A 26,126-nucleotide genomic window follows, 5' to 3' on the forward strand; every position below is an offset into this window, starting at 1 on the left:
CGATAAACAGTGCCTCCCACTCCCAATCCCTCCAACCGGCGCAGCAGGATACCATGGTCGATGGTATCAAAAGCCGCTGAGAGGTCTAATAGGACCAGGGCAGAAGAACAGCCCCTATCCCTGGCCCTCCAGAGATCATCCACCAACGCGACCAAAGCCGTCTCAGTGCTGTAACCGGGCCGGAAACCGGACTGGAACGGGTCTAGATAGACAGTTTCATCCAGGTGTAAGGGAAACTGATATGCCACCATACTCTCTACAACCTTCGCATGAGCGGGTTGGAGACCGACGATAATTACCTAAAACAGCGGGTCAGGAAGGCTTCTTGAGGAGGGGCCTCACCACCGCCTCTTTCAAGGCGGCCGGAAAGACACCCTCCACCAAAGAAGCACTCGTAATCGCCTGGAGCCAGCCTCGTGTCACCTCCTGAGTGGCCAGCACCAGCCAGGAGGGGCACGGGTCCAGTAAACGCGTGGTGGCATTCAATCTACCCAACAACCTGTCCATGTCCTCGGGAGCCACAGGGTCAAACTCACCCCAAACAATGTCACCAAGACCACCCTCAGACGTCTCACCTGAGTCACCGCAATTTTGGTCCAAACCGTCCCGAAGCTGAACGATTTTATCGTATAGATAACCGTTAAACTCCTCAGCACGTCCCTGCAACGGGTCATCCCGCTCCCCCTGGTGAAGGAGGGAATGAGTCACCCGAAACAGGGCAGCTGGGCGGTTATCTGCCGACGCAATGAGGGAGGAGGCGTAGCAACGCCTCGCTTCCCTCAATGCCACTAGGTAAGCCCTATTATAGGACTTCACTAGTGTCCGATCAGCCTCTGAACGGCTAGACCTCCAGGAACTCTCTAGGCGTCTTCTCCGGCGCTTCATCCCCCTCAGCTCCTCGGAGAACCAAGGAGCCGGTTGGGACCTGCGCCGGGTCAGAGGCCGCAAAGGCACGACACGGTCTAAGGCCCCCGCCGCGGCCCGTTCCCAGGCCGCAACAAGTTCCTCAGCTGTGCCGTGAGCCAGACCCTCAGGAAGTGGCCCAAGCTCCGTCCGGAACCTCTCCGGGTCCATCAGGCGCCTGAGACGGAACCAACGTATTGGCTCCGTCTCCCTGCGGTGTTGAATGGCGGTCAGAAAGTCCAGGCGAAGGAGAGAATGATCTGACTATGACAAAGGTTCAATGACTATTTCCTTCAAGTCCAGATCTCTCAACCACCGACCAGAGATAAAAATCAAGTCCAGTGTGCCACCCCCAGTGTGAGTAGGGCCATCGACTACTTGAGTCAGGTCCAAGGCCGTCATGGAAGCCGTGAACTCCCGAGCTGCTGTCGATGACGAGCCGGAAGATGGCAAGTTAAAGTCCCCCATGACTAAAAGTCTGGGGGTCTCAACTGCCACCCCAGCAAGCACCTCCAGGAGCTCGGGCAGGGCAGCTGTCATGCAGCAAGGAGCCAGGTACGCGACCAGCAAGCCCATCTGACACCTATGACCCCATCTCACAAAGAGGGATTCACAACCGGCAATCTGAGGTACAGTGGTCTCCCTCGGCTCCAGACTCTCTCTAATCACAACCGCCACCCCCCCCCCCACCCCTACCCTGAGCCCTCGGCTGATGGAATGCACGGAAACCCGGTGGGCACATTTCAACAAGGGGCACGCCCCCTTCTGTGCCCAACCAGGTTTCCGTAACGCCTATAAGATCCGCGGCGCCCCCCTGAATAAGATTGTGTATTAGGGGGGCCTTATTGACCACGGACCGTGCGTTGCATAACATAAGCCGAAGGCCCAGGCTCTGAGGGTCTTGACCATCCAGGGAACGGGACAAGTCAGAGGGATCGGGGCACGCAATCGCCTGTAAACATCGAGCGCGCGCCCCCACAGAACGATACGATCCCCCCCTTCCGCCGTATCTGCCCCTCCCACTTACCGTACAAATAGGACCACCCTCACCAGAAGGAACACATTCCCCCCCATAACCTCCGAACCTAATAAATAACCGCCACGAGCACACGCAGGAACTGGCTCCCCACCCGACGGGCTACCCCCTAACCCTCCCACCCCTTAAAAATGCCCTATCTAAAAAACCCCAAAGGCTCTTTTTCTTCGCATGCCACCTCTGTGGATCCCAAGACCCGTCATTGAGGCCGGCCCTTGATAAAGAAGCGGGCCATTCCTGCGAGGCGGGGGCACCTCGCAGGCGCAAGAGTTCATGTACCGAACATCGCATAGATATCGTATAAACATCGCGTGACTAGAAGAAAGAATTCGACGAGGGATTAAACTGTCCCAGGACGCCAGGATATTAAACAATAGTTTCTCCAATGGATACCCATTTTCTGATGACTCTTCAAATGTGGCTGGTACATGATGACAAATGATATAACGATGGAGAAAGATAGAAAAGTAACTAAGTCCTAAAATCCATTGTAAATGAGGTAGGTAGTTCTTCTAACATCGCCATCAGTATCTCTTTTTCAGTCATTTCTGGATAAGTCCCCCGGCAGATCGCAAGCCGGTCTCCAAGCCTCTTCCACCACAGTTCCAAGGGAACAATCATGGCCAAAGAATCCCAAAAGGCGATGTAAAGTGCTGATGACAACGCACATTAAAATAGTGGAATACTTTATGCTTATGCTTATGTATGCTGTTATGACAAATAAAATAAATAAAAAATAATAATAAAAATGATAAATTTTGAATAGCTCAGATGGAATACTGTCACCTCCACTAGCTTTGTTGTTGCTCAGATTTCCAAAGGCCCATTTGACTTCACATTCTAGGATGTCTGGCATGAAACCACCCCATTTTGGTTATCAGGGACGTTAAGTTCATTCTTGTATAGTTCTTTTGTGTAATTTTGCCACTTCTTACCTTACACACTGTAAGCTGCCCTGAGTCTTCGGAGAGGGGCGGGATATTAATGTAAATTTTAAAAAAATCTCTTCTTCCTCTGTTGGGTCCCTGACATTTTGGTCCTTTATCATGCCCATTTTTGCATGATTTCCCCTTCATATCTCCAATTTTCTTGAAGAGGTCTCTGGTCCTCCCTATTCTATTGTTTTCTTCTATTTCTTAGTACTGTTCATTTAAGAAAGCATTCTTATCTCTTCTAGCTATTCTCTGGAATTCTGCATTCAATTGGGTGTATCTTTCTCCCTTGCCTTTCGCTTCCCTTCTTTCATCAGCTACTTGCAAAGCTTCCTCAGACAGCCATTTTGCTTTCTTGCATTTTTTTTCCTTTGGGATGGTTTTAGTTGCTATCTCTTGTACAATGTTATGAACCTCCATCCATAGTTCTTCAAGCACTCTGTCTATCACATCTAATTCCTTAAATCTATTTGTCACCTCTACTGTTTATTCATCAGGGATATTCATACCTGAGTGCTTTTCCCTTTCTTCAATTTAAGCCTAAATTTTGCAACCAAAAGCTCATGATCTGAGCCACAGTCAGCTCCTGGTCTTGTTTCTACTGACTGTATAGAGCTTATTCATCTTTGGCTGCAGAGCACATAGTCAATCTGATTTCTGTGTTGAGAGACTGGTAATGTCCATGTGTAGAGTCATCTCTTGGGTTGTTGGAAAAAAGTATTTGCTATGATCATCATATTCTCTTGACAAAATTCTATCAGCCTGTGCCATTAGTGGGTTTCAAATCCTGTCACTACCAGTTTGCACATGGGCACGTGTACGCTCACACACAACGCTTCTGCGCATGCATAGAGATGTCTCGTGGGTGGGCGGAGCCTCCCGTTACCCCCATTACCGGTCGCCCAATCCGGGATGAACTGGTAGCAACCCAACGCTGGCCTGTGCCCTGTTCCATTTTGTACTCCAAGGCCAAACTTGCCTGTTATTCTGGTTATCTTTTGATTTCCTACTTTAGCATTCCAATCCCCCATGATGATAAGGACATCATTTTTTGGTGTTAATTCTATAAGGTGCTGTAGGGCTTCATAGAACCAGTCAACTTCAGTCTCTTCAGCACAGTGGTTGGGGCATAGACTTGGACTACTGTGATGTTGAACGGTTTGCCTTGAATTCGAAGAGAGATCATTCTGTCATTTTGGGGATTGTATCCCAGTACTGCTTTTTCTATTCTTTTATCGACTATGAAGGCTACTGCATTTTTTCTGAGGGATTCTTGCCCGCAGCGGTATACCTGATAGTCATCTGCAAGTGTGTTACAGAAACATAATTTGCTATGCCTTTTATTTTTTAATACAGGGTTTTATTATTGTTCTGTTCTTTATATGTGTTGTTCTGATATGGCCCAATGGCTAATCAATAACATATTTCTATTATTATTATTATTATTATTTATTAAATTTTTATACCGCCCTTCTCCCGAAGGACTCAGGGCGGTGTACAGCCAACGATAAAACAAAATATATACAATTAAAACAACATTTAAAACATAGCAGATTATAAAGGCTGATAAATTAAAATTTAGATTTTAAAATTTTAAAATATTAATAAACCCCAAATTTAAAATTCAACACTATTATGCCAGTCCCGCTTGAATAAATAGGTGTGTTTTAAGCTCACGACGAAAGGTCCGAAGATCAGGCACTTGACGTAGGCCAGGGGGAAGTTCATTCCAGAGCGTCACTGCTCCCACAGAGAAGGCCCTACTCCTGGGGGCCGCCAGCCGACACTGTTTGGCAGACGGCACCCTGAGGAGACCCTCTCTGTGAGGCGTCTGGTCAGTGGGAGGCATAGGGTAACAGCAGGCGGTCCCGTAAGTACTCGGGTCCTAAGCCATGGAGCGCTTTAAAGGTGGTAACCAAAATCTTGAAGCGCACCCGAAAAACCACAGGAAGCCAGTGCAGACTATGGAGTAGTGATGTTACGTGGGAGCCACGAGCGGCTCCCGTTACTACTCGCGCAGCCGCATTCTGGACTAACTGTAGCCTCCGGGTGCACCTCAAGGGCAGCCCCATGTAGAGAGCATTGCAGTAATCCAACCTAGACGTAACCAGAGCGTGAGTGACTGTGCATAAGGCATCCCGGTCAAGGAAGGGACGCAGCTGGCGAACCAAGCGAACTTGGTAAAAGGCCCTCCTGGAGACGGCTGCCAGATGTTCATCAAAGGACAGCCGTCCATCCAGGAGGATGCCCAAGTTGCGAACCACCTCCTTTGGGGCCACTAACTCGCCCCCAACAGTCAGCTGCGGATGCAGCTGACTGTACCGGGGTGCCGGCATCCACAGCCACTCCGTCTTGGAGGGATTGAGCTTGAGTCTGTTTCTCCCCATCCAGACCCGTACAGCCTCCAAACACCAGGACAGCCCTTGGACCGCTTCATTGGGGTGGTCCGGGGTGGAAATGTACAGCTGAGTATCATCAGCGTACAGATGATAACTCACCCCGAAACCACTGATGACCTCGCCCAGCGGCTTCATATAGATGTTGAACAGGGTAGGCGAGAGAATCGATCCCTGGGGCACCCCACAAGTGAGGCGCCTCGAGGACGACCTCTGCCCCCCTGTCAACACCGACTGCGACCGGTCAGAGAGATAGGAGGAGAACCACCGATAAACGGTGCCCCCCACTCCCAATCCCTCCAATCGGCGCAGCAGGATACCATGGTCGATGGTATCAAAAGCCGCTGAGAGATCCAATAGGACCAAGGCAGAGGAACAACCCCTGTCCCTGGCCCTCCAGAGGTCATCCACCAACGCGACCAAAGCCGTCTCCGTGCTATAACCGGGTCGGAAGCCGGACTGGAACGGGTCTAGATAGACAGCTTCCTCCAGGTGCCGGGGGAGCTGCCATGCAACCACACTCTCTACAACCTTCGCCACAAAGCGATTATGACCAAGGACCTCTTTGGACCGGACTGCTTTGGACTATTTAATAATGTGATGGTCATGGTATTTCCTGCAATATTAACATGGTTCTGGGTGAAACCCAAGATTCTTCTACCACAAGATTCTGCTGTAACAACTTACAAATACATCATTGCAATTATGCCCTTGTTAGAATTCCACTTGTTACAAAATGTTTCTTGCCTTTCAAGTTTTATTTTATTTTATTTGCGCCAGAGTCTTTAAACTGTCTTATTTAGACTGCTTATAGACAGGTAGTCCTCAACTTACGAACACCAACTGAGCCCAAAATTTATGTTGTTAGGTGAAAATTTTGTTAGGTGAATTTGTCCCACTTTACGACTTCCCTTGCCACATTTGTTAAGTGAATCATTGCAGTCATTAAATTAGTAGCAAGGCTGTTAAATGAATCTGGGTTCTCCATTGTCTTTGCTTGTCAGAAGGTCGCAAAATGACTCCTGAACGTTGCAACCGTCATAAGTATGAGTCAATTGTCAAGCATCTGAACGTAAATCATGTGACTATTGGGATGCTGCAATGTCATAAGTGTCAAAAATGGTCGTAAGTCACTATCTTCAGTGTCATTGTAACTCCAAACAGTCACTAAATGAATTGTTGTAAGTCAAAGACTATCTGTACTTATACGCAAAAATCTCTGCAATTCATACTTTAAAAAATAAATAACCTAATTTATGTCCCAAAAGTGTTTTTTTCAAGAGGCAACTGGGCTTTCTGGTTTTTCTTTGAAGACGTTTCGCTTCTCATCCAAGAAGCTTCTTCAGCTCTGACTGGATGGTGGGGAATGGAAATCCTTCTGAAGAAGTTTCTTCGATGAGAAGCAAAATGTCCTCAAAGAAAAACTAGAAAGTCCAGTTGCCTCTTGAAAAAAGCACCTTCGGGACAACCATGATCTGGAGGACTGAGAATCTCCATAGAGACTTAAGCCAATGTTTGCTGACTGTTGTACTTTATAGTACTCTATGCTCCTTCAGCAGCTTTCCAGATTCTCGACAAATGAACCAGCAAACATGTGGAAAACTTAAAAGTATCACCAGCTATGGCAAATCTCCTTCCCAGGCTGAAGAAAATCAACAACTGGCAGATGCCCTGAACGTGTTTTACTGTAGGTTTGAAAGGAAACTACAGCCACCTCTCTCCACAATCCCCATCTCAGACATACCAGCAACAGCCAAGCCTCCTACAACTGACCCCATTTCATTGGGTTCACAACCCCTAGTGATCACAGAAAAGGAAGTGCAAGACCTATTTCACAGACAAAAACCAGGAAAAGCTCCAGGCCCAGACAAGATAACTCCTTCTTGCTTAAAAGTCTGTGCTGACCAATGGGCCCCCATCTTCACCCAAATCTTCAATAAATTGCTAGAGATGTGCTATGTTCCTTCTTGCTTCAAACGGTTTACCATCATCCCAGTGCCAAAGAAACCCACCATTAAGGAACTGAATGACTACACAGCAGTTGCTCTGATATCTGTAGTCATGAAAACCTTTGAAAGGCTAGTGCTGTCCCACTTGAAAACCATCATGGATCCGCTGTTACACCCCTTGCAATTTGCATACTGAGCAAATAGATCAACAGATGATGCTGTTAATATGGCTCTGCACTACATCCTACAATATCTTGAATCTCCAAAGACCTGCACAAGAATCCTCTTTGTGGACTTTAGTTCAGCATTCAATACCATCATTCCAGACACACTTTTAACTAAGCTAAACCAGCTACAGACTTGTAAGTGGATCATAAGCTTCCTAACAAACAGGAGGCAGCAGGTGAAGCTAAGCAGAATCACATCAGATACCTGTACAAGTAGCACAGGGGGCCCCCAAGGCTGTGTGCTTTCCCCACTTCTCTTCTCTCTGTATACCAATGACTGCATCTCTAACGATCCATCTGTTAAACTACTGAAGTTCACAGATGACACAACAGTAATCGGTCTCATTTAAGACAACAATGAATCTGCATACAGATGGGAGGTTGAACGACTGGAACAATCTGGACCGGAACGATCTGGAACTGAACACACTCAAAACAGTAGAAATGATAGTAGACTTTAGGAGAAACCCTTCCATACTTCCACCTCTCACAATACTAGACAACATATAGGGAAACATATAGGGAAATAGGGAAGAATATATAGGGAAAATAGGGAAGAAAATGGTAAGTGAACACCTGTCTACCCTAGACGAGTTCAAATCACCAGGACCGGATGGATTACATCCCAAGGTTCTGAAGGAACTGGCAGACGAGATCTCGGAACCACTGAACTATATCTTTCAAAGATCCTGGAGCACAGGGGAGCTGCCAGAGGACTGGAAAAGAGCTGATGTAGTTCCCATCTTCAAAAAAGGGAAAAAAACAGATCCAGGAAACTACAAACCTATCAGCCTGACCTCAATACCAGGGAAGGTTCTGGAAAAGATAATCAAGCAACGAATCACCGAACACCTAGAAGAAAACAAAGTAATAACCAAAAGCCAACATTGGTTTGTCAAAAACAGATCATGCCAGACTAATCTTATTGCATTCTTTGACAAAGTGACAAAATTAGTAGACCAGAGGAATGCTGTCGATATAATTTACTTGGACTTCAGTAAAGCATTTGATAAAGTAGACCATAACCTACTACTAGATAAAGTAGAAAAATGTGGATTAGACAGCACCACCACCACCAGATAGATTTGTAACTGGCTGATCAACCACACTCAACCTGTAGTCCTCAACGGAACTACATCCACATGGAGGGAAGTATGCAGTGGAGTACCCCAAGGCTCTGTTTTAGGTCCAATACTCTTCAACATCTTCATCAATGACTTGGACGAGGGGATAGATGGGAAACTCATCAAATTTGCAGATGACACCAAGCTGGCAGGAATAGCCAACACTCCAGAAGATAGGCTCAAGATACAGAAGGATCTTGACAGACTTGAACATTGGGCACTATCTAACAAAATGAAATTCAACAGTGAAAAAAGTAAGGTTCTAGATTTAGGCAAAAAAACCTACAAAATGTACAGATACCGTATATGTGGTATCTTGCTCAATAGTAGTACCTCTGAGAGGGATTTTGGAGTCATAGTGGACAACCATTTAGATATGAGTCAGCAGTGTGCAGCAGCTGCTAAAAAAGCCAACACAGTTCTGGGCTGCATAAACAGAGGGATAGAATCAAGATCACGTGAAGTGTTAGTGCCACTTTATAATACCTTGGTAAGGCCACACTTGGAATACTGCATTCAGTTTTGGTCGCTGCGATGTAAAAAAGATGCTGAAACTCTAGAAAGAGTGCAGAGAAAAGCAACAAAGATGATTAGGGAATTGGAGGCTAAAACATATGAAGAACGGTTGCAGGAACTGGGTATGTCTAGTTTAATAAAAAGAAGGACTAGGGGAGACATGATAGTAGTGTTCCAATATCTCAGGGGTTGCTACAAGAAGAGGGAGTCGGGCTGTTCTCCAAAGCACCTGTGGGTAAAACAAGAAGCAATTGGTAGAAACTCATCCAAGGAAAGAAGCAACTTAGAACTACGGAGAAATTTCCTGACAGTTAGAACAATTAATAAGTGGAACGACTTGCCTGCAGAAGTTGTGAATGCTCCAACACTGGAAATTTTTAAGAAAATGTTGGATAACTATCTGTCTGAGATGGTGTAGCAGGGGTGAAATGCTCCCGGATCGGACCGGTTCGCGCGATCCGGTAGCGATGGCAGCTGCTGGTTCGGAGGACCGGTAGCAAAAATCCCTGCCCCCCCCCCCCCGGCCTCTGCTGAGCCGCACCATCAGCAGAGCGTTTTTTTTTACTTTTAAAAGGTTTTGCTTCAGCTGAATAAAATGAAATAAAATAATAAAATGAAATAAAATAAAATGAAATAAAATAATAAAATAAAATAAAATAATAAAATAAAATATTTGTACAGCTTTCTGAGATTTCGTGTGTTTCTGTACTGTTTCACTCTAACTAGACAAACACACAAAATCTCAGAAAGCTGTATGTGGTATTGTGTGTGTATGTGTGTCAGGTGTGTGTGTGTAAAGTGTAAAAGTTGGTTTTTGAGCTTTTTGTGGCTGTGTGAAGTGTGAAGTGCAGCTGCTTTTACATTGTGTGTAAGTCAGTTGTGTTGTGTTGTGTTGTCTTGTGTGTGTATAAAGTGTGAAAGTTGGTTTTTGGTACCTCATTGTTTTTTTATACTTTGTTTATTATTTTTATTATTTATTGTTATTGGCCACGCCCACCCAGTCATCTGACCACCAAGCCATGCCCACCAATTAAGCCACGCCCACAGAACCGGTAAAGAAAATTTTTAGATTTCACCCCTGTAGTGTAGGGTTTCCTGCCTGGGCAGGAGGTTGGACTAGAAGGCCTCCAAGGTCCCTTCCAGCTCTGTTGTTATTATTATAACAGTAGAGAGCTTCAAATTTCTAGGTTCTACCATTTCGCAATATCTAAAATGGACAGCTAACATCAAAAACATCATCAAAAAAGGACAACAAAGAATGTTCTTTCTGCGCCAACTCAGAAAGCTCAAACTGCCCAAGGAGCTGCTGATCCAATTCTACAGAGGAATTATTGAGTCTGTCATCTGCACCTCTATAACTGTCTGGTTTGATTCTGCAACCCAACAAAAAAAACACAGACTTCAGAGGATAATTAGAACTGCAGAAAAAACAATGGCTACCAACCTGCCTTCCATTGAGGACCTGTATACTGCATGAGTCAAAAAGAGGGCTGTGAAAATATTCACATCCTAGACATAAACTGTTTCAACTCCTATCCTCAAAACGACACAATAGCACTGCACACCAGAACAACTAGACACAAGAACAGTTTTTTCCCAAACGCCATCACTCTGCTAAACAAATAATTCCCTCAACACTGTCAAACTATTTACTAAATCCGCACTACTATTAATCTTCTCATTATTCCCATCACCCATTTCCTTCCACTTATGACTGTAGGACTGTAACTTTGTTGCTTGTATCCTTATGATTTATATTGATATTGATAGTTTCCTGATTGCTTATTTGTACCATATGACTATCATTAAGTGTTGTACCTTATGATTCTTGATGAACGTATCTTTTCATTTATGTACACTGAGAGCATATGCACCCAAGACAAATTCCTTGTGTGTCCAATCACACTTGGCCAATAAAGAATTTTATTCTATTCTATTCTACTCTATTCTATTCTATTCTATTGTACTTTATAGTACTCTATGCTCCTTCAGCAGCGTTCCAGATTTATTTGAAGTGTTCCCACAATTACAAATGGGATTTACGATCATTGTAATAATCCAATTTGTCTGGTTGCTTCCCATTCCCTGGCAATCTCTGTTATTCCCAAAATTGATCAACAGGTAGATATTCTAAAGCGTCCTATAGGCCAATCTCTTATCCACATCCTTATTCCCATTTGCTCCCCGACCTATCCATCCGCCCGTTCTTCTCACCCATTGGCTGTTGCTCAGCTTGTCGCTTTCATCCTTCCGCCACCGCAACTGTCTTGCCCCCCACCCACCTTTCCCGTAAGCTCCGCCCGCTCCTGCCATCGGGCTAGGCCCGTCTGCCAGTGGCATTCCCGTCCGGATGATTGGCAGGCGTTCCGGTCTTCTCCGGGCGGTGGTGCCATCGGTCCACGCGGTGACGTCGGAACCCGGCGCCGTCGCCATTGGCCGCGCGCGTCGCGGGGCGTGTTGCCTGGCGATGTGGCGCGCGACGCGCAGGTTGGCGGCGGCAACGGCGGCGGCGACGCCGTCGTCTTCCCTGGCGGGCGGGGGAAGGGCAGCGCCGCTCCATTTATCATCGCGGGCGGGCGGCTGTTTCTGTCAGTCGAGCCGCCGCGCACCGAAGTGGATCTCGCCTGCCTCCCTCGCGGGCCCGAAGGTGAACGGGGCGCGGTAAGTACCGAGATTGGGCATCGGATTGGAGTTTGGGGGGCGGGGGTTAAACGTTGGGGGGGGGTCTGCCGGCCTTCGGGATAAAAAGCGCAAAACCGGCCACCTCCTTAAAACCTTGCACCCTCGAACCCAAGGTAGGTAGGTAGGCTGCTTCTGACGAGGGAAGGTGCTCTGGAAGTACCGATGCTCTCGCAGCGGCTGAGAAGATCCCTCTCTAGATCCGCTTTTCGGGGTAAGATTCCCTTTGGTAACCTTAAAAAACATGGGTCTTTGACTCAGCTGGCTGGGGAAGATGGGGAACCTGGCAGACTGGTGTAATAGTGTCTGGTTAGATGAGCCTGAATAAAAGGCAGTAACGCTAAATTATTCCTTTTCACACACACCCTCCCCCCAATAAGTGGGGACAAAGTTTAGAGCTTTTCTTGGAGGTTCTCAGTCATGGATGAGGTTGTCCCGAAGGTGCTTTTTCCAAAAGACAAAACTGGACTTCCTTGGGATTTTTTCCCCACTTTGGTAACATTTCACTTGCCATCATCTCCAAAAGCTTATTCAGTTCAAAACTGAATTAAGATTCTTGGATGAGAAGGAGAAACTTTCATTTAAATAAGTCATTCGTTGCACTTTTCGGCTTGCTTTTCTGCAAGGAGCTGTGGTGGCTACGTGAAATTTATTTTCACTCTATTGTTGTTTGTTGTTGCTTTAAAGAAATTTACTTTCTTTCCAGGTGCTGAAAAGCTTATCAAGGAGGCAGTTGTCAAAGCAGAGGTTGTGGGGCTTTAAGAGAAATTGTCATGAAGAGAAAATATACTAGAATCTTTCCTGAAAAAGTCAAGGATAGGGGCACAGTGATTTAACATCTACTGGAGCAGACCATACGTTCTTGAAAAGTTAAAATAGTAAAATAGAGGAATGTTTGCAGGATGCAAAAAGCTTGATTTGTTTAGCAATCCATAATGAGATACAGAATTGCCCTAGATGTTGAGGCATTCTGAAACCAGTTTACCCTGTCTTTTAATATTGCATGTTTTATGAATATTCAGTCGATTCTCATGTAGAGTATTAACAATCAATTGGTAGTCTTTAACTCAAAATGTTTGCATTGGGATCACCTAATTGCAAATTCCAGGTTGTAGGTTTTGCTATGGTCTAAATTGCTGTTTCTGTTCAGTATTTTTTTTAGGGAGATCAACAACACAATCATGCCTGAGATAAATACAGATGAATTGGATGAGCAGCAAGTGCAATTGCTAGAAGAGATGTGCATCCTAATAGATGAAAATGACAACAAGATCGGTTCAGACACAAAGAAAAACTGCCACCTGAATGAAAACATCGACAAAGGTAAATTATGATTTAAAGTATATAATAGGCAAGGAGAACATTGCTTAACTCAACTGGGTCAAAGACTCACTGTATGATACAGAGCCACATTTCTTGCCTCCAGATATCTGACCTTTAGATATAGATCAAGATAAAGTCAGAAAAGGAAAAATGCTGTTGATCAAGTATGTTTGGATTAATACTGTTCTTCAGACATTACAAACATTTTGATATAGAGAAGCTGAAAAGCTTTTCACAGATTACTCTAATTGCTGACATAGCCTGTCATTCCATTTAGATTTAGTATTACATATGTTTTACCAACTGCATATGAATTCAGAAGTTTTTTCTAAGCATCGGTAGCTGTGGTGGGATTCAATTTTTTTAATAACCAGTTCTGTGGACATGGCTTATTTTGGGGTGTGGGTAGCTGGTCATGTGACCGGGTGGGCATGGATGGCTGGTCATGTGACCGGGTGGGCATGGATGGCTGGTCATGTGACCAGGTAGGCATGGATGGCTCGTCATGTGACTGGGTGGGTGTGGCTAGCTGGTCATATGACCGGGTGGCCATGGCTATGGGCATAGAAACTACTCAGAGGGCTAAAAAAAGTCATTTCTGACCAGTCCTTGCACTTTTGACCAGTCCTTGCACTTTTGACCAGTCCTCGCACTTATGACCATCCTCACATTAATGCCCATTGCAGCATTTTTAGCAACCATGTCACTCATTTCACAACTGCTTCACCATGGTTACAAGCGCAAAATGTAAAATATGAGGACAGTCGTAGGTGTGAGGACTGGTCAAAAGTGTGAGGACAGGTCAAAAATAATTTTTCCAGCCCTCTGAGTAGTCTCTATGTACAAAATGCTGCAAACAGGCATAAATGATGACCGGTCATAAGTGTGAGGACTGGTCAAAAATGCGAGAACCTGTCAGAAATCACTTTTTTTCAGCCGTCTGGGTAGTCCCTATGCGCAAGGGACTATTCAGAGGACGGAAAAAAGTTATTTTTGACTTGTCCTTGCACTTTTGACCAGTCCTCGCACTTACGACTGTCCTCACATTTTACGTTTTCCACCCTATCTTGTAACCGTAGTGAAGAGAAGCAGTTGTGAAATGAGTGACACGGTTAAGAATGCTGCAACAGGCATAAATGTGAAGATAGTCATAAATGCGAGGTCTGTTCAAAAGTGTCAGAACCTATCAGAAATCACTTTTTTCAGCCCTCTCCCAGAGGACTGAAAAAAGTGATTTCTGACAGGTTCTCACACTTTTGACCAGTCCTCACACTTACGACTGGTCATCATTTATGCCTGTTGCAGCATTTTTAATAACCATGTCACTCGTCACAACTGCGGTGCTTCATGTGACTGGGTGGGCGAGGCCAGGTGGTCATGTAACATAGCTTCTTTGCCCCAATGACAGTTTGCTACAATGTTCGTAAGTGTGAAAAACGGTCATATGTCACTTTTTCAGTGCCACGCTTGTTAAACCAATTACCAAAACAAATCTATTCTCCCTCCCTCTTTCTCTTTATCTCTTTCTCCCCCTTTCTCTCTTTCTCTCTTAATCTCTTTCTCCCTCCCTCTTTCTCTCCTTCATCTTTCTCTCAATCTTTCTCTCCTTAATCTCTCTTTCTCCCGCCTTCTCCTTCTTCATCTTTCTCCCCTTCTATCCTTCATCTCTCTTTCCTTCATCTTTCTCTCCATCTTTCTCGCCTTAATTTCTCTTTCTCCCTCCTTCTCTTTCTCCCCCCTTTCTCTTCTTCATCTTTCTTCCCATTCTATCCTTCATCTCTCTTTCTCTCCTTCATCATTTTCTGCCCCCCTCTTTCTCTCTATCACTCTTTCTCCAGATGGGGTAGGGTAGGCTGGCGCTGTGTGGGTGGGAGGCGGCCACAGGACAGTCCTGCTGGGTGGGCGGCAGGCCAAGGCGATTGACACACGCTTCGCTGCCCACCCAATCCAAGCTCCTCTCTGGCCGCGCTTTAATCGCTGGTTAGAGAGACGCTTGGATATAGGCGGACCAGGGAAGGAGGATTAGCAGGCCACCAGCAGCCCGAGGGAGGCTAAGCACCTTTGAAGTGACAACCGGCAAAGCAAACACGGGGGAAGGGCTTCTTTCCTCCTCACAGAAGCCCCACAGCCAGCGCCCCTTGTCCCCATAGAAACACCTCCCGGTTTAAAGGCCCCTCTCCACGGACTCCCAGGCCCCCCCCTCTGCCTCTCATTCCCCAATCCCCCCCCTCCCCTCCCCAACAGTCCCATGGGGGGGAAATCATTCACTGGCCCCCTCCCCCTGCAGATCCCCGGCGACTCCCCCACCCCCCGCGCGGTTGGTTTGGTTGGCTTTAGTTTCAAAACGAAATTCCGAACGGGTAAGACGCAGGAGGAGCCAGGCCCGCGCCCCGTGACGTGTTTCCGGCAACCGGTAATGCTGCAAAAACCACGTGACAGGGAGGAAGGGAGGGAGGCCAGGGCTACCACGGCATGCAGAGAGACACCCCCCCCACCTACCCCACCCCCCTCAGTCGAGTAAGGATCATGTGAGTCCGTGAATTCTGCTCACGATCAGTGCAGAAGAGGAGGAGGAGGAGTAAAGGAAGGGCCACGTGACCAGCGAGGCGCTTTAATCGCTGGCTAGAGAGACGCTGCTGGCCACCAGTGAGGCGCTTTAATCTCTGGCTAGAGAGACGCTTGGATGCAGGCTGGCTTCTGTCTGATCGGATCCATGCACCCCGCTGCCCACCCAATCCAAGCGCCACGCGATTAAAGTGCCCACCGACCGAAGCCTGCCTGCATCCAAGCGTCTCTCTAGCCAGCGATTAAAGTGCCTCGCTGGCCACCCGATCCAAGCGCCACCCGCCCGCCGACAGACACCGGTAAGTAATGGTGGGGAAGGGAGGGGCAAGGGACAGGACGAACCACCTAGAACTGGCAGAATCCCACCACTGATCGGTAGGAAGCATGAATTCATCTGTCCTTTCTTGTCATTGCTTGCAGCCTTATCCATGCCCAAACTTATGACCATTGCAGCACCTGCACCATCAAATGAATAAAATTTTGGGACTAAGTAGCCCAACTGCAAGGGTGCTGTAACTTCTTCCATCATCTCCCCTCCCTTCTCTTGGCCCCTTGGGCTCTGTCATTCTGTCGCTGTCTTCTTGTTGCCAATGCTGATGAGATGTGCCCAATTTTGTTGCTGGGTCATGGGAGATGGTTTGTCCTGCAAAAAAAGGAAAATGAAAACAAAGAGGCTTTTTGCACTACATTTCTGGCCTTTATGGGGTTGGCTTTGTGCTGCGAAAAAGAAGGAAGAAAGGCTGCTTTGTGCTTTTTTCTTTTCCCTTGTGTGAAGCCAGCAGCCCAACTGGGCATACTCATCAGCAGCAGGAACAAGGAGGCAGCAAAGGTCATCTGGAGCAGCAGAGCAAAATGGGCAAGGTGAATCTTGGTGTGCAGGCTAATGAGGGCAGTTAGGCTAGATGGCATCTGTGGCTTAGAAGGAGAAACCTCAGAAAAAATTGAGCTGAGATGGATACTCAGCTAATGACCAGTAAAATTCACTTAACAGTGTCAATAGGGATTGCAGTCACCCAAACAAACATCTTGCTTTACAGCTGCATTGTTAGTGACCAGAATTCCAGTCCCAATTATGATTGTAAGTTGAGCATTACCTATAGTCTTAAAATTAATGCAAAAGACATTAAATTGATTATCTTTGCAATATGTATAGTCTTTGCCTGTCTTTCTGCACTAGGATTATTGCATCGTGCTTTCAGCGTCTTCTTGTTCAACACGGAGAAAAAGCTACTGTTGCAACAGAGATCAGATGCCAAAATCACTTTTCCAGGTATGTAATAATGAATCAGTACAACAGTATAGCAGAGATCCATCTGTAGTTTGAATACATTTTGAGCTTTATTACCTATTAAATATTAAAAGAATGAGATTTTCTGATAAAACAAAGCATTGAAAAGTTGTGTGATTATATTTGTCAACAAACAAATAATTGGGGAAACAATGTGAGGTTTGAAGCTGACAAAAAAAAAATGAGGATAGACAAAATACTGCAAGTGTCTTCAACATCTGAGGCTGAAAAACAGGAGCAAAAAGTTCACAAACGAAGGCAAATATACATATGACACATATATAATGTTACAGGATCCGATCTGGATCAATCAGCAGGCCAAATCTGAGCCTTCAGATTCATGCTGGAACCCAGCTTGAGGGACATCAGTCTCATCAGACTGTGAGAGAGAATTCTGGTGAAAGAGAAGTTCATTGAGGATGGGCTCCAGCATGAGTCCAAAAGTTTGACAGACTATAACTCTGGTCCGACACAGACTGGTTCTTGCAGCAAAAAGCACATTTCACACTAGCTTTAAAGTATGAGAGAGAAAGGGGAGATCCTGGGCTTAAATCTGGAGATAAATGTGACTGATTCCTAGATTCTTCAGTAATTGATTGCCATTGTCATTAACAGCTCATTCAGTGAGGAGGGACAGAATATTCCAAAGCAGACCTCTGTATTAACTGAAAACTTCAAACGACAGCATTTCAGATATTCTGTCCAAAATGCTGCAGGACCTTATTAAAACTTTTCATTTCTTTTTTGAAGACTGTTTTACCAATACCTGTTGCAGTCATCCACTAAGCACCCCCCTTGAACTGGAAGAAAATAATGCCCTTGGCATTAGAAGAGCAGCGCAGAGAAGACTGAAAGCCGAGTTAGGAATTCCACTGGATCAGGTAAACATTCTTCAGAGCGATGACTTCCTTGGGGAAAAGTTGTTGCATAGCATTTAGTTATTCGGCAATCCCTTTTGTCTAATTACAAATCAGACCTACAATATTTATTTGGAAACTCATAACCTGCCGTATTCCCAAAAGCCTAGAGTAGGGAACAATTAATGCAATATCATATTTGTACCATCTCCCTTTTTAAAATAGTTAGCCCTGGTGTTTTATCTCAACATTTGTGTTTTGGAACAAGATGGAGAGCATACCTTCCAAGCTATACCAAAGTTCCAGTTTTCAATTTCATCCTAAACTACCATGTAGTCACAATATGCATATAACCAGATGTAAAAAAAAAAAAAGTAAAATTGTCCAGTCACAAGCTACAACACTATAAAGAGAACTTTTGTTCAGATTTACATTTCTTGGTGGCTAAACAATTTTGAACCTAGGAACTTTTTTCAGCAGTCATTTTTCCCAAAGCAAATTCTACCATTGTCTTCTAAGGAAGTATTGCCAAAATGTCACAAGGGTAAAATAGCTACTCTTTTGTGTATTCTCTTTTTGTCCTGGAAACGTGCACAAAATATCTGTAATGCTTGGCCAAGTACAAGGCCAAGCTGGGAACCCATCAATCTTCATTTCCTTCTTACCAGTAGGTATTAGACAGGAAACGTTAGCTATATCTCCATATATAGAATGCGGAATAATAATAAAAAAATCTAAAAATATTATTAACAGGATGCATTTTCATTATTAAGACCATTTTCAGAACATGGTTTGAACCTACAACGTTTCAGGCACAATTGCTCCATCACTGTATAATGTTCAGAAAAATGTCACATTTCCCAGGCATCATTTAGAGAAGAGAATCATTTTGGTTCTTGCCAGGGCCCTGGTTCCATAAAGTATGCTATGAAATGCCTGAAACCAGGAAAATGCCATTGCTTTTCCTGCAGCAGAAACAATAACTTGCCTTTATATCTATATTGAGATGTTCTGGGAATGGGAAAGAGAATCGATATGGAATCTTTTGAAACATGTTTAATTGTAGGTCACTCCAGAAGAAATCTTCTACCTAACCCGAATTCACTACAAAGCCCAATCCAATGGAACATGGGGAGAACATGAAATAGATTACATCCTTTTTGTGCAGAAGAATGTAACGCTGGATCCAGATCCCAATGAAATTAAAAGCTACTGTTACATGACGCAAGAAGAATTGAGAGAACTGCTGGAAAAGGCTTCTCGAAATGAAATTAAGATTACTCCGTGGTTCAGACTAATTGCAGAGACTTTTCTCTTTAAATGGTGGGATAATTTGAATAATTTGAAGAGATATGTTGATCATGATAAGATACACAGAATGTAACAAATTAGGCTGTTCTAAAATATCATACCTTACATTTTTCATACTGAAATTGTTTGTTGAAGAAATGTATTTGTAGATTGATTGCAAAATAGGAATAGGCCCCTTTAAGTGGAAATTAGATATTTATCTCATATTGCAAAGCTGGCTTGCTCCTGGAATAATATTTCTTTTCCTTTCATTTCATGTGTATTAATAAGTCATTAACAAGTTTGCACTCCATGAAAAACCACTGTTAAGTCTGAATAGTCACCAAGCCACAATGCTATGGGAGTAATTAGGACTGGATTACAATCTCTCCCACAATGATCTGTTTGCACAATTTGGAATGCATCAGCTAACCAGTCTTATTAAGTGTAGGTAAAATGAAGAGGTGAACCTGAACAAGTTGACTCTAAAGCTCTTTCATATTTTATACCACTTATTGAAGCATGCAGCGCAGCAGCTTTTCTATACTGTTCCCCTTCGAGCTACCTATCTTGAGTAATTAGCACTTTCATATTTATACTTCACACTGTTCTGTGTTTGACTTCTTTTGAAGAACCTATTCCCTTGTAAGCTATTCTAGCACATAAGATATTTTCCCTATTAGAAAAGATGCCTGATATTTCAGACTAGAAATTAAAATTTCTGTACCTGTAGATTCTAAATACGTCTTTCCTATAAGAATTAAGCTATGATCTAAAAGAAAGAAAATCTTAAATGTAAATAATTTTTTCACAGAACCTTGAAAAACACCTGAGCTATTAACAGAACCAAGAAGGGAAAGATTGTTAGGCATATCCTATGGTCTAGGGCAGGTCTCCAACCGTGGCAACTTTAAAGCTTGTGGACTTCAACTCCCAGAATTCCTCAGCCAGTTTTGCTGGTTGAGGAATTCTGGGAGTTGAAGTCCACAAGCCTTTAAAGTTGCCATGGTTAGAGACTCCTGGTCTAGGGGGAAATGGTGTTGGTGTATTCTTGGTAAATACAATTATGAACCATGAAAATTAAAGTTTAAAAATTGAATCTGATTGGTGTTGAAATTTCCTATTAATTAGTTCATGTAGAGTCAAAAATAAATGCTTTTGTGTTCTTTATAATGGCTTGTTAAATGTAATTGTGGGCTGGACGATTGGGTAATTTTACTATTTGTACTATCTGGAAGACAAAACTGGCTGATAGTCCAAACATTTTAAACGCTTGAGTAGCACTTCCAGATCCTCCAAGGAAGAGAGAAACAACTACACATTGGACATATTTCAAATGGCTTGTCATGGCATCAGTAATCTATTTTGGGAGCTCTAGGTGAATTGCTTTTAAGGTGCCAGTTTTGTAATTTGAAAAGGATTACCCAAAGATGACTAATAAATCACTTTTACTTTTTGAAATTTCCAATTGTATAGGATTCTTAAAGCAAGGGTAACTTTTTCAATCACTTATTACTACCACAAGGGATGTGTGTAGTGAAAATGGTTTTCCATCATGTCTCCTCCCTTGATAATGTAATGGTTAAAATGCAGCAGCCTTGATATTCCGAGCTGCTTCCATTCTCTTTCACCCCCTTTTCAGCTGTTTATGTCCAAGCTGTGTGTCCCTTTATTTCAAATTCCCACCATGGCTATCCAGCCTATTCCTACCACCACTAGGTGTCGCAGTGCCTCTCTTTATCATGCTGCTGCTGCAAATATACACATATATCATGGCCAGTCCCCTTATCTGGGGCTCTTAACACTCTTTGAAACCATTTCTATTTTAGAACAGCTGTATTTTATTTCACAAACCAGGTTAGAACGTCTTTTCCTTCCATAGGAGGCCAAAATTACCCCAAGCAGCTGTTCTGTGCATGAACCACTTTGCATACTCAGTTTGAATGTTTTTTATCCCAGTTAGGCCATAGCCCACTAAAGGTCTGACATGGTTTGAATAGGCTGTTTGGCAAAGTATATCCCTCAACCAGAATTGTTGCTGTATAGTTGCAGTTTAAGGAAACCATGATTGAATAACCCAAGCAGTTTTGAAAATTAGACCTGTAACAGGTAAGAGAACTATTTTAAAGAAAAACAAAGAGGCAAATTTCAATGCTTGCAATTTATTTATTTCTCTCAACATAGAGATATTTTATTTTTATTTTTTCCTTAATAGTTGCTTTATCGTCGAGTAGTTGAGCCGGCTTTTCTCTTCCCACAAAACAGGTGTTTGGGCTTAAGGTCAAAGACAGTTCTATCTGCTTCGCCTTTCTTGCCCAATTGATTCATCACCTTTTGAGCATTCTTCATCATGGTTTTTGCTTTCTTCACCATCTATAAAAAAATAACATTTGCAAGTGAAAAGGTGCACATCCCACACATTATGAATTTAAACATTACATGGCCACACATTGCTCCATGTATGTTGAACTTCAGTTTCCATGGGGAAAAAAACTCTTCAAAGCTGAAAATGCACATTATAGATAACCCAGCTGATAGGGAATATATTCAATTGCAAAAATCTGAATAAACTTGATAAAACTGAGACATACCTTAGCATCACGAAGACCAGAGACATCACGAGGTGTAGACCTGCTACGGCTTACTGGCATAGATGCAGAGGATTCAGAGTCTTCTCGCTTACGTTTGCGGGTAACAGCGCGCGATCTTCTTCCCTCGGCTAAATAGTGTACCTGAATATTTGCAAATAAAGAACCTAATCAGATGCCTTGCTGCAACCTGGTGTTCTGTTAACCTAGATTATTATATTAGCTGAGAACCTACAAAGAGTAAACTCTTTGTAAACGTAATTACCAGTGTAGCAATGCTATAGAAGGGAGAAAACTAATAAGCCCCCCCCCCCAAAGCACATCTTACCTCACTGTTGCTAGTTACTTGAAGACCAAGATTGGTCATCTCCTGTTCAAGGGTTTTCTGTTGAACCTAAAGCCAGAAGTAAAAAATTTTCAGAGGTTATAAAGACCAGCACTTCTGCCTATTAACTCTAAGCTGCTTCCAGTGGCTTTACTTCCACAAAGAATAACAAAAGAAACCACTACCCCTCACCACCACCCCCAAAATATCTTCAAACTACCAACGATGAAGAGACGACTCGACTTGACTGCTCACTCCGTAATCAACTCCATTACAGGCAGCCTCTGCTGCTCTGCTTTTATAGCTGCTCATTATTGGGCAAGTGGGCTGGCTAAGGTGAGGTCTTAAAGGAGCAGGGCACTATATCCCAAATGCTAGCTAATTTTCAGACACTCTGACGCTCAGTGGCTCCTACAATTTGAATCTTCTAGATGTGTCACTAAGGAACCTAGGGAACAGCCCTGAACTTCTCAAAAGCAAGGGACAGCAAAGTTCAGAGCAGCATAGCTGTTTTGAGGTGAAAAACCAACAGCTCCAATGCTCTTACTAATTCCACATCTGGAAAAGACTATCTCAGTAACAGTGGTTTTGAAATGTTACCAATGAAAAGTTTGGGTACACAGGCAGCAGGCAAAGGTGGCCAAATGGTTATTCTTTGAACTGTAGCATGGAAATCGCACAATGCATCCCAATGCAACCAACCTTGCAAGCTAAGAGTATATTTGCTGTAGTGGTTAAGGCACCAGGCTAGAAAGCAAGAGACCACTATAGCTATGAAGATTCTCAATCATCCAAGTCATGGTTTGTCCCAAAGGTGCTTTTTCAAAAGGTAACTGGACATTTTTGGGTTTTTTTTCCTTGAAAACATTTTGGACAACATTTTGTCTGAAATGGTGTAGGCTTTCCTGCCTGACCAAGGGGTTAGAATAGAAGATCTCCATCTCTATTCTTCTATACTGAAAATTCTTCAATGCTTTTTGCTGGCCTTTTGGGCCAGACAGAGAATGACTGGCCAAAAGTCACCCATTGCCTTCCTAGTTAAATTAGGGCTTGAACTCATGTCCTCTTGTCGCAAATATGCTTTTCCTAAAAAAACCATCTCAAAGATGTTTTTTTTTTCCTCCTTGGAAATGTTTTACTTCTCATCCAAGAAGCTTCTTCTGTTTTTCCATGAGTTCAAGCCCTGACTTAAGCCAGGAAAGTCAGCTAGCTGACTTAGGGCCAGTCATTCTCGCCCAGCCCATCTCATGGGTTATTGTGAGGAAAACAGGAGGAGGAAGGTAGGTTGGATTTGTTTGCTGTCTTGAGTTATTTGTAAAAAATAATAAATGTGAGATAAAAAAAGAATGAATAAATAAACATGGTTTACATCCTATTTTTTAATCTAATTTGAATCTTCTAGATGTGTCATTAAGGAACCTAGGGAACAGCCCTAAACTTCTCAAAAGCAAGGGACAGCAAAGTTCAGAGCAGCATAGCTGTTTTGAGGTGAAAAATCAACAGCTCCAATGCTCTTACTAATTCCACATCTGGAAAAGACTATCTCAGTAACAGTGGTTTTGAAATGTTACCAATGAAAAGTTTGGGTACACAGGCAGCAGGCAAAGGTGGCCAAATGGTTATTCTTTGAACTGTAGCATGGAAATCGCACAATGCATCCCAATGCAACCAACCTTGCAAGCTAAGAGTATATTTGCTGTAGTGGTTAAGGCACCAGGCTAGAAAGCAAGAGACCACTATAGCTATGAAGATTCTCAATCATCCAAGTCATGGTTTGTCCCAAAGGTGCTTTTTCAAAAGGTAACTGGACATTTTTGGGTTTTTTTTCCTTGAAAACATTTTGGACAACATTTTGTCTGAAATGGTGTAGGCTTTCCTGCCTGACCAAGGGGTTAGAATAGAAGATCTCCATCTCTATTCTTCTATACTGAAAATTCTTCAATGCTTTTTGCTGGCCTTTTGGGCCAGACAGAGAATGACTGGCCAAAAGTCACCCATTGCCTTCCTAGTTAAATTAGGGCTTGAACTCATGTCCTCTTGTCGCAAATATGCTTTTCCTAAAAAAACCATCTCAAAGATGTTTTTTTTTTCCTCCTTGGAAATGTTTTACTTCTCATCCAAGAAGCTTCTTCTGTTTTTCCATGAGTTCAAGCCCTGACTTAAGCCAGGAAAGTCAGCTAGCTGACTTAGGGCCAGTCATTCTCGCCCAGCCCATCTCATGGGTTATTGTGAGGAAAACAGGAGGAGGAAGGTAGGTTGGATTTGTTTGCTGTCTTGAGTTATTTGTAAAAAATAATAAATGTGAGATAAAAAAAGAATGAATAAATAAACATGGTTTACATCCTATTTTTTAATCTAATTTGAATCTTCTAGATGTGTCATTAAGGAACCTAGGGAACAGCCCTAAACTTCTCAAAAGCAAGGGACAGCAAAGTTCAGAGCAGCATAGCTGTTTTGAGGTGAAAAATCAACAGCTCCAATGCTCTTACTAATTCCACATCTGGAAAAGACTATCTCAGTAACAGTGGTTTTGAAATGTTACCAATGAAAAGTTTGGGTACACAGGCAGCAGGCAAAGGTGGCCAAATGGTTATTCTTTGAACTGTAGCATGGAAATCGCACAATGCATCCCAATGCAACCAACCTTGCAAGCTAAGAGTATATTTGCTGTAGTGGTTAAGGCACCAGGCTAGAAAGCAAGAGACCACTATAGCTATGAAGATTCTCAATCATCCAAGTCATGGTTTGTCCCAAAGGTGCTTTTTCAAAAGGCAACTGGACATTCTTGGGGTTTTTTTTCCTTGAAAACATTTTGGTCAACTTTTTGTCTGAAATAGTATAGGATTTCCTGCCTGGCCAAGGGGTTGGAATAGAAGATCTCTATCTCTATTCTTCTATACTGAAAATTCTTCAGTGCTTTTTGCTGGCCTTTTGGGCCAGACAGAGAATGACTGGCCAAAAGTCACCCACTGCCTTCCTAGTTAAGTTAGGGCTTGAACTCATGTCCTCTTGTCGCAAATATGCTTTTCCTAAAAAAACCATTCCAAAGATGGTTTTTTTTCCTCCTTGGAAATGTTTTACTTCTCATCCAAGAAGCTTCTTCTGTTCTTCCATGAGTTCAAGCCCTGACTTAGCCAGGAAAGTCAGCTAGCTGATTTAGGGCCAGTCATTCTAGCCCAGCCCATCTCATGGGTTATTGTGAGGAAAACAGGAGGAGGAAGGTAGGTTGGATTTGTTTGCTGTCTTGAGTTATTTGTAAAAAATAATAAATGTGAGATAAAAAAGAATGAATAAACATCCTATTTTTGAATTCTTTACAAAACTGAGGCTTTTATTAATCAAAAAAGAAAGCAAATGTAGAAGTTTATTCTGCATTTGCTGTCTCTTTAATTAACAAGATTTTTAATTTTGCAAAGAATTTAAAAACAGGATGTAACCATCTTTGAAATGCAGAAGGATTTGCATAGTCGTGTTTGAAGTGGAGAAGAATTGTGGTTTATGTTCACTTTTCATAATGTGTAGGCCTCCAGATGTTGTGGTCTCCCTACTGAAATCTTTAACCAGCTTTACCTTTAGGGAAAACTGGGTGAAGTAATTGTATACTTAAAACTCTCCTATCTAATTGCTTGGATAGCGGATAGTGGTCACTATAAATAAGTAAAGGTAAAGGTTCCCCTCGCACATACGTGCTAGTCGTTCCCGACTCTAGGGGGCAGTGCTCATCTCCATTTCAAAGCCGAAGAGCCAGTGCTGTCCAAAGACGTCTCCGTGGTCATGTGGCCGGCATGACTCATCACCAAAGGCGCACGGAACGCTGTTACCTTCCCACCAAAGGTGGCCCCTATTTTTCTACTTGCATTTTTTACGTGCTTTCGAACTGCTAGGTTGGTAGAAGCTGGGACAAGTAATGGGAGCTCACCCCGTTACGCAGCACTAGAGATTCAAACCGCTGAACTGCTGACCTTTCGATCAACAAGCTCAGCGTCCTACCCACTAAGCCACCACGTCCCCATATAACTCCAGTGTATTTATTTCACTATAAGTACACTGGAGTTATATGGACTACATAGGTAATAGGGAATCCTCAATTTATGACCACAATTAACTACAAAATTTCTGTTGCTAGGC

The 26,126-nt window shown here is 43.6% G+C and overlaps 2 protein-coding genes across 3 annotated transcripts in view; one reads left to right on the forward strand and one right to left on the reverse strand.

Annotated features, from left to right (window-relative positions):
• The window catches only part of IDI1 (isopentenyl-diphosphate delta isomerase 1), a 30,916-nt gene extending 10,370 nt beyond the window's left edge, over positions 1 to 20,546 (forward strand). Inside the window, exons 1-5 of one of the 2 annotated variants that reach the window (XM_058184295.1) lie at positions 11,402 to 11,744; positions 12,913 to 13,085; positions 16,828 to 16,920; positions 17,689 to 17,819; positions 18,862 to 20,546. In XM_058184295.1, coding sequence (XP_058040278.1) covers positions 11,434 to 11,744; positions 12,913 to 13,085; positions 16,828 to 16,920; positions 17,689 to 17,819; positions 18,862 to 19,179 — 1,026 coding nt within the window. In that variant the 5' untranslated portion in view covers positions 11,402 to 11,433 and the 3' untranslated portion in view covers positions 19,180 to 20,546. Of the gene's footprint in view, positions 1 to 11,401; positions 11,745 to 12,912; positions 13,086 to 16,827; positions 16,921 to 17,688; positions 17,820 to 18,861 lie in introns of those variants that run through there. The other variant, XM_058184296.1, reaches the window with a different exon arrangement.
• A 685-nt stretch (positions 20,547 to 21,231) lies between these two features.
• GTPBP4 (GTP binding protein 4) overlaps positions 21,232 to 26,126 on the reverse strand; it is a 31,243-nt gene continuing 26,348 nt past the window's right edge. The window contains exons 15-17 of the mRNA XM_058184286.1: positions 22,002 to 22,067; positions 21,677 to 21,817; positions 21,232 to 21,458 (exon numbers count right to left, since the gene is read on the reverse strand). Coding sequence (XP_058040269.1) covers positions 21,306 to 21,458; positions 21,677 to 21,817; positions 22,002 to 22,067 — 360 coding nt within the window. The 3' untranslated portion in view covers positions 21,232 to 21,305. The remainder of the gene's footprint in view (positions 21,459 to 21,676; positions 21,818 to 22,001; positions 22,068 to 26,126) is intronic.

Source organism: Ahaetulla prasina, chromosome 4 (genome assembly GCF_028640845.1).
Source record: "Ahaetulla prasina isolate Xishuangbanna chromosome 4, ASM2864084v1, whole genome shotgun sequence".
Lineage (NCBI taxonomy): Eukaryota > Metazoa > Chordata > Lepidosauria > Squamata > Colubridae > Ahaetulla > Ahaetulla prasina.